At 41.8% G+C, this 13,078-nt stretch overlaps 1 protein-coding gene across 1 annotated transcript in view; it reads right to left on the bottom strand.

Annotated features, from left to right (window-relative positions):
* Nucleotides 1–2,484: 2,484 nt before the first annotated feature.
* LOC139469126 (DNA repair and recombination protein RAD54B-like) overlaps nt 2,485–13,078 on the bottom strand; it is a 33,296-nt gene continuing 22,702 nt past the window's right edge. Inside the window, exons 17-27 of the mRNA XM_071251260.1 lie at nt 11,721–11,832; nt 11,087–11,266; nt 10,354–10,568; nt 9,891–10,052; nt 9,650–9,776; nt 9,220–9,326; nt 8,959–9,024; nt 4,133–4,246; nt 3,832–3,993; nt 3,512–3,583; nt 2,485–2,838 (exon numbers count right to left, since the gene is read on the bottom strand). Of these exons, the coding sequence (XP_071107361.1) occupies nt 2,761–2,838; nt 3,512–3,583; nt 3,832–3,993; nt 4,133–4,246; nt 8,959–9,024; nt 9,220–9,326; nt 9,650–9,776; nt 9,891–10,052; nt 10,354–10,568; nt 11,087–11,266; nt 11,721–11,832 (1,395 nt within the window). The 3' untranslated portion in view covers nt 2,485–2,760. The remainder of the gene's footprint in view (nt 2,839–3,511; nt 3,584–3,831; nt 3,994–4,132; nt 4,247–8,958; nt 9,025–9,219; nt 9,327–9,649; nt 9,777–9,890; nt 10,053–10,353; nt 10,569–11,086; nt 11,267–11,720; nt 11,833–13,078) is intronic.

Below are 13,078 nucleotides of genomic sequence, written 5' to 3'. Positions count from 1 at the left end.
ATAGACTCTTTAGTCCAGCCAAATTCTAACTCCATAATACCAGCCTAATTTCACCAAGGGTGGAAACTGGACTCTTATAGACAGTTAACTTACTTGCCTCGGGAAGATGTGGTTCGGTATGAGTTGGAGCTACTTATATTAGGTGGGAGTACTGGAGGCCAAACCTACCCTGAAAACACCATATGGACCAGGTGTATTGTGTAACAGCTAGCACTTGAAGTTGTTTGAGAGAGTGAATGGAGTTGACAGATTTTTTTATGGAGGTATCCTTCATGTTTATGTGCATTCCACAGGGGCTTTAATTTTCCAAACATTGACACAGAAATATCATTGCTTGTACTGATTTATTTACAGAATGTACAATGTTTCATGGATAATCAACATGATTAATTTGTAATTCAATGGCAATGATATGTAAATGAGAGCGCTAATCCAGATACCAGGGGTCCAGACAAAGTAATGGTTGATTTTCAAAGGAACATCACACAATCCAGGTACCATGCCCCACACTAAACCAGGTGATACATTATGACTCCTGGTCAATGTAAGAGCTGGATGCAGGTATCATGCCCCACACTCAACTATGCCCCACACTCAACCAGGTGATACATTATGACTCCTGGTCAGTGTAAGAGCTGGATGCAGGTACCATGCCCCACACTCAACCAGGTGATACATTATGACTCCTGGTCAGTGTAAGAGGTGGATGCAGGTATCATGCCCAACACTCAACTATGCCCCACACTCAACCAGTTGATACATTATGACTCCTGGTCAGTGTAAGAGCTGGATGCAGGTACCATGCCCCACACTCAACCAGGTGATACATTATGACTCCTGGTCAGTGTAAGAGCTGGATGCAGGTATCATGCCCCACACTCAACTATGCCCCACACTCAACCAGGTGATACATTATGACTCCTGGTCAGTGTAAGAGCTGGATGCAGGTATCATGCCCCACACTCAACCAGGTGATACATTATGACTCCTGGTCAGTGTAAGAGCTGGATGCAGATACCATGCCCCACACTCAACCAGGTGATACATTATGACTCCTGGTCAGTGTAAGAGCTGGATGCAGGTATCATGCCCCACACTCAACTATGCCCCACACTCAACCAGGTGATACATTATGACTCCTGGTCAGTGTAAGAGCTGGATGCAGGTATCATGCCCCACACTCAACCAGGTGATACATTATGACTCCTGGTCAGTGTAAGAGCTGGATGCAGATACCATGCCCCACACTCAACCAGGTGATACATTATGACTCCTGGTCAGTGTAAGAGCTGGATGCAGGTATCATGGCCCACACTCAACTATGCCCCACACTCAACCAGGTGATACATTATGACTCCTGGTCAGTGTAAGAGCTGGATGCAGGTATCATGCCCCACACTCAACCAGGTGATACATTATGACTCCTGGTCAGTGTAAGAGCTGGATGCAGGTACCATGCCCCACACTCAACCAGGTGATACATTATGACTCCTGGTCAGTGTAAGAGCTGGATGCAGGTATCATGCCCCACACTCAACTATGCCCCACACTCAACCAGGTGATACATTATGACTCCTGGTAAGTGTAAGAGCTGGATGCAGGTATCATGCCCCACACTCAACCAGGTGATACATTATGACTCCTGGTCAGTGTAAGAGCTGGATGCAGGTATCATGCCCCACACTCAACTATGCCCCACACTCAACCAGGTGATACATTATGACTCCTGGTCAGTGTAAGAGCTGGATGCAGGTACCATGGCCCACACTCAACCAGGTGATACATTATGACTCCTGGTCAATGTAAGAGCTGGATGCAGGTATCATGCCCCACACTCAACTATGCCCCACACTCAACCAGGTGATACATTATGACTCCTGGTCAGTGTAAGAGCTGGATGCAGGTACCATGGCCCACACTCAACCAGGTGATACATTATGACTCCTGGTCAGTGTAAGAGCTGGATGCAGATACCATGGCCCACACTCAACCAGGTGATACATTATGACTCCTGCTCAGTGTAAGAGCTGGATGCAGGTATCATGCCCCACACTCAACTATGCCCCACACTCAACCAGGTGATACATTATGACTCCTGGTCACTGTAAGAGCTGGATGCAGGTACCATGGCCCACACTCAACCAGGTGATACATTATGACTCCTGGTCAGTGTAAGAGCTGGATGCAGATACCATGGCCCACACTCAACCAGGTGATACATTATGACTCCTGCTCAGTGTTAGAGCTGCATGCAGGTATCATGCCCCACACTCAACCAGGTGATACATTATGACTCCTGGTCAATGTAAGAGCTGGATGCAGGTACCATGGCCCACACTCAACCAGTTGATACATTATGACTCCTGGTCAATGTAAGAGCTGGATGCAGGTACCATGCCCCACACTCAACCAGGTGATACATTATGACTCCTGGTCAATGTAAGAGCTGGATGCAGGTATCATGCCCCACACTAAACCAGGTGATACATTATGACTCCTGGTCAGTGTAAGAGCTGAATGCAGGTACCATGCCCCACACTCAACCAGGTGATACATTATGACTCCTGGTCAATGTAAGAGCTGGATGTAGGTACCATGGCCCACACTCAACCAGGACAGAGCAACAGTTGGATCCTAGACACTTATCAGACTTTTGTTTCAGAAAATGACATAAATTTCACAGATGGTGTTTGAATAAGCTGTGTGTGTAGAAAGAAGCCTCAGTCTGAGAATCTCCTCCTAGCACAGTAGTAGGTCCCATCATGAAAATGAGGTCATCTTGGATTTGTTCCAGAACACAAAGGAAATGACATCTTCTGCCCCCGATATATGCCAACTCTGAAAGTAAAAATACACCAAAACCTAAAGGTGTTCAGCACATAACTGCATGTACCAGTTCCTGAATGCTTGAATATAGAGTGACTTTTGTCAGTTGAAATCTTGTTAATCCACTAATTTAGTGAGTGAATACGGTTTTACTGGGCTTTTAGCAGTACTTCAGCAATATCACAACTGGGAACACCAGAAATGGGCTCCACACATTGTACCATGTGGGGAATAAAACCCAGACTTTCTGCATGAAAAGAATATGCTTTAATCACGAGGCTACCCCACTGACTTCTTGTTAACCCAGAAACCACACATCAGGACAGTTACTCCAGATTTCCCTTGGAACACTTCTGCCCAGATTAACAAGGTGTCTCTGTACACTGATTAAATGTATGCTGGATCACTTTGGTTAAGATCAATTCAGAATTTCAATCTGTTTGCAAATCAATCTGTTTATTTTGTACCTGAGGCCTCAGGCCCATATACGAAGTGTACAAAGTATACAAAAATACAAATTTTCCATTAAGGTAATGTCACAGGGTTCAATATCAACCTGGAAAATGGTAGGAAAGAAGATCTTGCAAAACTTTATAATTTGCACACACCAAACATTTGTAGCAAATAAAAGTATTGAGGATAAAACATGAATCTCAGCCATTGAAGCAAAAGATATAAAACTCACTGGATCAAAGTTAGCAGAATTCTCCCCAGAGAGGTGATGCCAATCGAGAAGTTCATCCATTGACAAGTTTTTCTGGAAGTGAAATAGTCCCACAGTTCATGCATCTGTCTGATCAAAGAATCCTGTCTGACATGTCTCCATGCCACATTAAGTTTATAACATGAAGTATTTCTATACACCACACTGCATTCATTGCTGGACTGACTGCTGGATATCACTGCTGGTACCCTGATTCAATAATTCCATGATTTGATATAGCCTTCACATTGCTGACATACATCACTATTCACTCATTACATCTCTCATTCACTCAGTCTCACCTTGGAGTGTGATTTGACTGCTGGAGCTCCGAGCTGACATGGTCGTGACGTCTCTAAGGCGTGGGTGACAGTGTCAGATGGCAGCACCCCCTTCCCCCCACACTGGCAGTCCAGCAGAGTGTGAGTGTCACATGCAGTCCTCTCACTGAGGGTGAACAGGTCCTGGGAACAGTCAGACCAGCGAGTCAAACAGCAGACAACACGCTCTAACAAGGCTCTTGTATATGTGGAAATCATAATCTTAGACGTTTGTGTGTACTTGGTTTATGGAACTGCCAAGCGAAACTTTACAACGCTGTACCTTGAGATCCTCTCGTGAGAACTGGACATCATTTCTCTCTCTGAGATCCATGATGGCTCCACTGAGGCCTTGCTTGCTGATCTGGCGCTGGTACACCTTTTCCTCGATACTTCCCTGGAATACACACGGGACATTGTAACATGGCATATTACACATCTAACACTTGGGACATCTACAAGCAAGACTGCATTTGTAAAAAAGATTGTGAAATATATTCCCTGGGAGGTACATCATAATGGTGGAATTTCATCTGACAAGCAAGCCGTGTTAAATACTGGAAAACTAGTTACACTTCGCTTTTTGAAGAATCAATTAACACAGATTTTGAGAATGATCATTATGGTTCTATTCATCAGGATCGACGTAATAAGCGCCCAGGGCGCTCTAAATATTAGAAATAGGGGGCTCTTATTAGAATATTATGTTGGTGAAAAAAACAGAGTTGAAAGATAAATTTCGTGGTTTATAGTGACTGCCTGAAATGTTTATGTACAACAGATATATTTCCCAGAATTTATTTGCCCATAATTAAGGGTGCATATAACACACGAGCATGTATTATACGTGAATAAATAAGTCTTGTGTACATTGATCAATCGGAAGGGGTGCTAATTGGGATTGTTCACTAGCCAATATATCAGCAAATATTGCCTTGGGCGCTTATTACGTCAAATACGGTATTCACATTATAGTCTGTGTTACACGTTTGGAAACTGTCAAAACAGTCAATGTTTGTCTGTTTTATTGAAGCTTTTGATAAAGTTAATAAGGAATGTCTGTAGTACAAGCTAAAGAAATTGGGTATTGATTGTAATTTTTATGAAGCAGTAAGATCTATGTATGAAGATAAAAAGGGCCAGGTTGGTATCAATGGTTACTACACAGATTCATTCTCAGTGAAGTATGGCGTCCATCAGGGATGTGTGTTGTCACCTGCCTTATTCTCCGTACCGGTATTCATAAATGACCTTGCTACCGAAAATAATAGTCTGAAATGTGGTGTCCTAGTTGATGCGACTATGCTTACTTTGCTGTTATATACGGATATTGCATTAATCGCCCCAGACAGACACAGTTTACAACTTATGTTGGAAAGAGTGAACACCTAGTGTTTGTAAGTGGCGACTAAGTATAAACACGAGAAAAACTAAAATTGTTCATTATCGACCAGTTAATCTTCAGAACTCTGACGTAGTCTTCAGAATTGGAAATGTGGTCATCAACTATTCTAAAGCCTACAGATATCTAGGATTATGGTTCCACAAAATTTAGACTTTAACTAGAAAGAACTGTCGAAATCAGCCAACAGGGCATTGGGCATTTTAATCAGTAAATTCAAGACTGTCGGGGGCAATGGTTTATGATGTATTTAACACGTTATATGGTAATCTTGTCCAACCCCTCCTGTCATATGGATCTGCGATATAGGGTATAAGAGTATTCCAATGTATTAACTAAGTTCAACACCGAGCACGCCGATTCTTTCTAGGAGTAGTGAGTGAGTGAGTTGGGTTTAACGCCGCTTGTAACATTATTCCAGTTATATCACGGCGTGTTAGCTTAATGTGGGAGGAAAGCCTGAAGTGATGCAGGTCTCAGACGTTTAGCACTTCGGTGAAACCCACGAGCACGGGTATGGTGCTGTTAAACCTAGAAACATAATTGGGGCGAACCGGGATTCGAACCCACAATCATATGTTTCTGGCATGCCCACGGGACGCAACTCTGCACAGCAAATCGCGGCGCCTTAGATGACTGGGCCATCTGTGGCTCCCTTTCTAGGAGTAGGGGTGCAAGACTGCTAACTCCGCCATTTGTGGTGACATGAGCTGGTTATCAACTCTGACAATCCAGCAAATTGAAACTTTGCGATTTTGAAAAAAAACAACAACTCAGTTCTACTGATCCCGACAGAATTATCTCTGCTGTCTATTCATGGTCAACGACTCTTGGAGTCTCCAGATTCGTATCCCAAATGTGTAAGACATTTCCCATCAAGAATTTGAATCTATTAAGAATTGTTTAATGACCACAGATGCAAGGAGGTGGCATTCCGATCTATGGAATGATAGAGGACAAGTTAATGGGAATAAATTATGTACGTACAGACAGTTCAAGTATAACCCTAATGTTAAACCGTGTGTTCGGAATATAATTAAAACATGGCAGTGGAGTATTTTGGCCGAACTAAGATATGGTTCACTCCCACTATAGAGATTGAACTGAGCTGTGTCCGTCGCCCACTGAGGACTCTTCAGGAAAGAAAATGTAAATATTGTAATCTCATAGATATCAAGGGTGAGTGTCACTTCCTTACTATCTGCCCGTTGTATTTAGATATTAGGTATGAGTTGTATAACCAAGCTAGTATATTAAATCCATCATTCCCTAATTCATCTCCAAGTGATCAGTTTACATTTTTGCTGCAATGTGAGCAGCTCTGTAAACCCCTAGCTGTGTCTATAGTACACATGTTCCAACGTAGAATACATGCACTACTGTAGTTATTAGTGTTCAGCAAAGTCTGTATGGAAGCTGTTGTACATTACCCATTAAATGTGTGCGAGGAAGTTGTAAATTATTCAGTAAAGCCACTGTCGCACAGATAATGCGACCGCGATGCAACCTCCTGGCAACCAAAATATTTGACAATCGCAATGAGTTTTCAGGGGTTCCTGAAAGGTTTCACTGAGGTCGCTACACGGTTTCAGAGCGGTCGCAAAACCCATTTGGTCGCAACCAGTCTTTGAACATGCACAAAAGACTAGCTGCTACCGATTTTGTCACACAGGGGTTTCACTGGTCTCATGGTGGTCCCAAAGTGGTGTTATTTTAATCGCAGATTGGCTTCCACTGCGTGGCGATCGGTTTCATGCCAATGACTCTTTGCAACCTAGTGGCGACCTATCGGTGGTTGATCAGTGATCGGTTGCAAAGTGGTTTCCAAGCATGCATCGATCATTCGCCGTTGGGTTTGCAACATGTCACCGTCTCTAAAAACACCTGTCTGTGCATTACATCATCATTTTGTCATAAGTACTCAGAGAGTTCACATCAATTATTTCCATTCATCACAATGGTCTGTAAACGCAGGAAAACAAAAGAACCAGAAATTTTAAATATACAACAGAGACAACTGCTGCGAGGAGGAAGAGCCAGAGATGTCAGATGTTGACAGGCTCCATTTGGAGGTAGCCCATGAAATCTCTCCAACTCTGCCATCAGATTCCCATAGTCTCCTAGCTGTGGCCTTCTTGCGATCCAAGGTCACAGCCAATACTGCCTTCGCCTCGTCAGTCTCATTCTCGTGTACATCATCATGGCAGCAACTATAGCATTTTGATTTATTCTTTGCAGGCGGAGCAACTGCAACTGTTCTGCTGTTTACATCTTGACAACTTGCATAGAAATGATTTGATTCAGAAAAGCACCCCTTTTATATGCAACTAGTCACCCACCAGTCCCCATTCAGTTGCAACAAGTCAAGATTCACTGACTAGTCACTGATCGGTCTCAACCAGTTGCAAACATTTTGCCGTACCTGCGGTGAACAGTTACCGGTCTTAGCAATCTACATTCGGTCGCAAAGAAAATCAGTCACCAAGAAGTTGCATCACGGTCGCATTGTCTGTGTGGCTGTAGCTTAAGCGTTCAGTGTTGTGTGTGAGAAAGATTTTTAAATATTGTCCAATGAGCGTTTTGGGTGTATGGAAGATGTTGTATATTATTCAATAAGTGTTCAGCACTGTGTGAGAGAAAGAGGTAGTTAAATGTCCAATAAGCGTTCAGCGCTGTGTGTGAGGACGTTGTTGTAAATTATCCAATAAGTTTTAACGCTGTGTGAGAAAAGATGTCTATTATCCAATAAGGGTTCAGCGCTGTGTGCGAAGAAGTATTTAGTGCTGTGTGTATGGAAGATGTTGTATATTATCTAATAAGCGTCTAAAGCTGTGTATGATGAACTTATCAGTATAATGTTAAGCCCATATCGGCTGTTTTCAGCAGGTTACATTGCTCAAATATGTTGTTACAATTTTAAAGAAATGTAAATTGTGAAAGATTGTGTCTCATAGGCCCTGTGGCAGGATAGTGTACTGTTTGCTTTTTATGTGATTTATTGTATCGTGCAATATGTGACACGTAAATAAAATATTTTTCTTCGTCTTCTTTTTTCCATGATATGATTTTCCTGAGACGTCTAAACGTTGCATTGTTTTAAGAACTAAGGATGATGACGATGGTCAAATGAAAACAAAACCTTTCAGCATCTCCATTTACCTACATGGGGCTGCTTGATTATCATCTGATGACTGGTCAGGTGTTGCTAGCAGCATCAGTGAGCAGGACATGAGCCACAACTATCTTAACTACTGATAGGCAATAGAGCTAGCTACTTCAATACAATGTAGTTATTCGTGTGCATCTGTTAATATAACTGACATGCATCAATCTAATCACTTTTCTACATTACTATAACAACACATACCTACCAATACTATAGCTGGAATCTGATTGAGAGATGTCATGGGACTCTCTGATATCATCAATTAACATTGCGGTGTGTTAGAAAATACAGAAAATACTTAAGTGTGAAAGATTTTATCACCTTGCTAAAATAATTGAATACTAACACATTGAAAGTTTGACTACATTGTCATCAGATTAATTGCAAAACATCAAATAATTCCTATTATATCAGCAGACAAACTTGAATGTGATTTAGGGTTTTAAAAAGTTATAGGGGAGGGTTTTTGAAGCACTACACAATTATCAAGTGAATTATTTTTTAGGTATGCTACTGATGACTAGTCGCCTGTAGAACTTACTGTGGTGAGAAGTCTGTAAATGTACACCTTCTTGGACTGACCATCTCTCCACACCCTGGCCATAGCCTGTAGACAAAGTAAACCAACTAACACAAGCCTCGTCATGTTTCAGATGTTGATTAATGGGAACCCTAACAGTTTGCAATGATCATGAAGTTAACTCTGACATATTTCTTCAATGAGATGGTTATAGCAATGGAACTATACTTACAAGCAAACTATCAGCAAACAACTTTTAGCTATGTATGTTGAAGTGTATACCTGGAGATCGTTGGCAGGGTTCCAGTCGATGTCGTACAGGATGAGTCTGGAGGCGCCGACCAGGTTCAGACCAACTCCCCCAGCCTTGGAGCTCAGAAGAAACACAGCTGCAAAACATCATAGTTACTATGCCTAAACTCATCATGCCCCCCTTATCAAGTATCATCTTGTAGTGCTTTCTAACACTGCAATCAATGATTCAGCTACCAGTGCCAACAGCCATTTGAAGGATTCCATGGTTCTGTTCCACAAAGCAATCTTAGAGCTACAACTGCTAAAAGTCTTTGTTAAAGTAGGGGAATTATGGTGCTCAGATCCCGTAGTTAACAGAGCCTTGTTCAGTTACAAAATAGTGAGAAAACTTCTTTGAAAGAAAATGTTCAAAATATAGTCTTTATCACACTTTATATCTGGTTTTGCCTTTCCTTACTTTCTAGAGAGTGTTTACTGTTGAACTTGTTGACAATATCTTGTCTCTGTGATGTAGGGGTCTGGCCGTCGAGGCGCACCCACCTGAAGCCCACATTGTCACAAAACACCTGCAGCATGTTTAGAGTCTGAAAACAACCAATGGGAAAAGAAAACATTTTGGTAACATACTGGCATACAGCCAGCAGGTTTGAAGGAGTTAAATCGCCATTTGACACCATCAATAGTTACGAAAGATGTACCTTGGTGTGGTTGGAGACAAGCACAACCTTCTCCTGGGGTTCTTCAGAGTGCAGGGATTGTAGGATGGAGGAGAGGGCCACCAACTTGCCGGAGTGTTGTGTCACCACTCGCTCCAGGGAGGCATCCTCAGGGAAGTAGGGAAGAAGGCCAGAGTACACAGACTGGATAATATAATGTACATTTGCATACCGTCATTACCCCCGTCATTGGATCTGACTACATTCACTCTACATCTCACCTCTCACCCTACCCACCAACCCCAAAGTTGTCCAATGAATTTCTTAAATTCTATCATTTGTTTTTTAGAAAATGAATACTGAATTCTATCCTCATCAACATAGAATAAAAATGTAGTGCCTACTTAATTCCTCATAGGAGTGAGTGAGTAAGTTAAAACTTATATAGTGATGACTTTTCCCACTGGAATATACTAAACAAGAGAAAATTGTTGACATTGGCTACCTCTTCCTCTTCTCCTTCCTTCCCTGCTGCCTCCATGGCCTTCCTGAGAACCAGGTTGGGGTGATTACACAGCTGCTTGAGAGCGGCGATACAGATGAGGTGTGGCGCCCCCTCCACGTTCCCTGACAGACAGCGCCGCATGAGTCGACACTGGAGGAATTGGTGGTACAGGCACAGCTGGAGACGACTTGCCTGACAGAATATTACAAGCTCCACTGAAATAATGATGATAGAACTGAATAAGTGAGTATGTGAGTAAATTTAATTGAAATCAGATCTTGTACGCGGAGACAATACCTGATTGTGTGAAGACCTGATGACATGTCCCCACCTTCTGTTTAAAAGAGTAACAAGGTTTAATATGTTGTGAAAGTACAGATGTGAGTACAGAGTAACTGTCACACAATTGTCAGAGTTTCTACAATATTTTCTATGTAAGTGCCCGTGGCTGCAAAATTGGGCAACAGGATTATTGTTTTCAAAGTTGGAAAGATTTGCTAAAGTACCAGCATTGTTGCTGTTTGTTTTACATATCTAGACTTGCACAGATAGGTGTGAGCAATACCTGGAGTTTATTTGGTATGCCCTTATAGATAAATTGTTAATAATGTTGGATACTGCTGATTGTGCACATCAACCACGGGTTGCCTGGCCCAGTCACGAGTGTATACAGGTTAACGTGAATTGGCTGGAATATCTGCAGATTAAACCCTCACTCTCTACTGACAAGTACCTTTAGGGGGCAGGTATTTGTTGTTTATTTCCTGAGTTCTCCGCAGGATGAACATCTTGGTGAGTCTTGTCAGTTCGGCCCCTCTCTCTTCCCCGAGACTGACCTGCTGCAAGGAGGCGCCCGGTTGGCGGGACGCCACGATGGGGTCTTCATACACTCGGTGGAAGGCAGCACTAGAACCTGGGCGATGGGGAATCCAATTAAGCTTTGAGCACTTCTTGGTGATAAAACTTCACTCACTCAGGGCATATTTATCAAATGGAGTTTACATTATTACAATACCCATATTCTATGAAGAGCATCGTTCTCAGTAAAAGAGTGTTCCTTCAAAATAACATTGAAAAAGAACATATTTATTTTAAAAATGCACATTAGGAATTAAATATTCAAAATATTCTAAAGTAGAAACTATATCCTTCAATGTTGATATTTTGCTGACATGAAGTTTCTAGATAAAAATTCAAAGTCCAACCTGAGTCTGCATATATTAATTCATAGTACGCTTTTAGTTGAGGAACTGATTATCATGGACTTCTAATTTGGTTATATGAACTTGTCTATAAACAGCTTGTTGCCCAGCTGCTTGAATGAACACTAACTATATAAGCATTAGGAGAGGCTAGTCAGGACCTACCAAGGATGCCAGGGTTACAGAACTCCACAATGGAGAAGAACTCCTTCAGGTCATTCTGTATGGGAGTGCCTGTTAGAATTACACGTCTTCTGGTTGGCAAACTCATGATCAACTGAAACAAAATTTGTTTGTTTGTTGTTTAACACTGCACTCAACTATATTGCAGCTATATGATGGCGGTCTGTAAATAACCAAGTCTGGACCAGACAATCCAGTGATTGGCATCATGAGCATCAAACTACGCTATTAGCTAGCCTGACCACCCGATCCCGATATTCGCCTCTTACAAAAAGCATGGGTTGCTGATGACCAATTCTAACCAGGATCTTCACTGGTAAACTGAAACACACAGTTAGTTCAGTATTCAGTTTCACTGTCAAGAATTACAACTTTAAGGCTACACGAGGCAAGATAGTGAATGTTTCTTATATTTTCGCCAACCATTTTACAGCTATTTATCATCCAAAACTGGCTCCCACAGGAGATATCGCTTGGATGAGATCAAGCGATACCTACACTGTAGATATCGCTGCAATGAAATTACATCACAATGCTTTGCAGACCATTGTTACATCACTGGTTACCATGACGTCACAATCAAATGACATCACTAATGGCTCTGCTACTGAAGCTGTTTGCAGTACTTTTTACACTGAAGACACTGCTAATTACTGTCTACAAATTGAAAAAGTTGAAAGAATGATGTTGGATGATAAATAAAATCTCACCCTCGTGTCTTTTGATATCAAATATATCAACACTCGTTGATAAAAGTGGCAAAAATCCTCGGCAAGCCTCGGAATTTTTCCACTTTTATCAACTCGTGTTGATATATTTGATATCAAAAGACACTCGGGTGAGATTCTCTATTTATCATCCAAAACTGGCTCCCACAGGAGATATCGCTTGATGTCAACCAAGCTACATTGCAGATATCACTGCAATGAAATTGCATCACAATGCTTAGCAGACCATTGTGACGTCATTGGTTACCATGACGTCACAATCAAATTACATCACTAATGGCTCTGCTACAGAAGCTGTTGGCAGTACTTTTTACACTTAAGACACTGCTTATTACTATCTACAAACAGAAAAAGTTGGAAGAATGATGTTGGTTGATAAATAAAATCTCACCCTCGTGTCTTTTGATATCAAATATATCAACAGTCGTTGATAAAATCAACTTAAGTTGATATATTTGATATCAAAAGATAAACGTGTGAGATTCTCTATATTACCATGACCTGTAAATAGTCCAAATCTGTATTAGACAAACCCACTGTGCCCACTTTTTGTTTTTGGTCCTAAAACAACATGGGGAAGACAGTGGGGGGATTAGGGATTAAGTGGGGGAC

The sequence above is a fragment of the Haliotis cracherodii genome, unplaced genomic scaffold (assembly GCF_022045235.1).
Source record: "Haliotis cracherodii isolate W230 unplaced genomic scaffold, xgHalCrac1.p SCAF_2, whole genome shotgun sequence".
Classification (NCBI taxonomy): domain Eukaryota; kingdom Metazoa; phylum Mollusca; class Gastropoda; order Lepetellida; family Haliotidae; genus Haliotis; species Haliotis cracherodii.
This window is presented reverse-complemented; position numbering and strand designations above follow the sequence as displayed.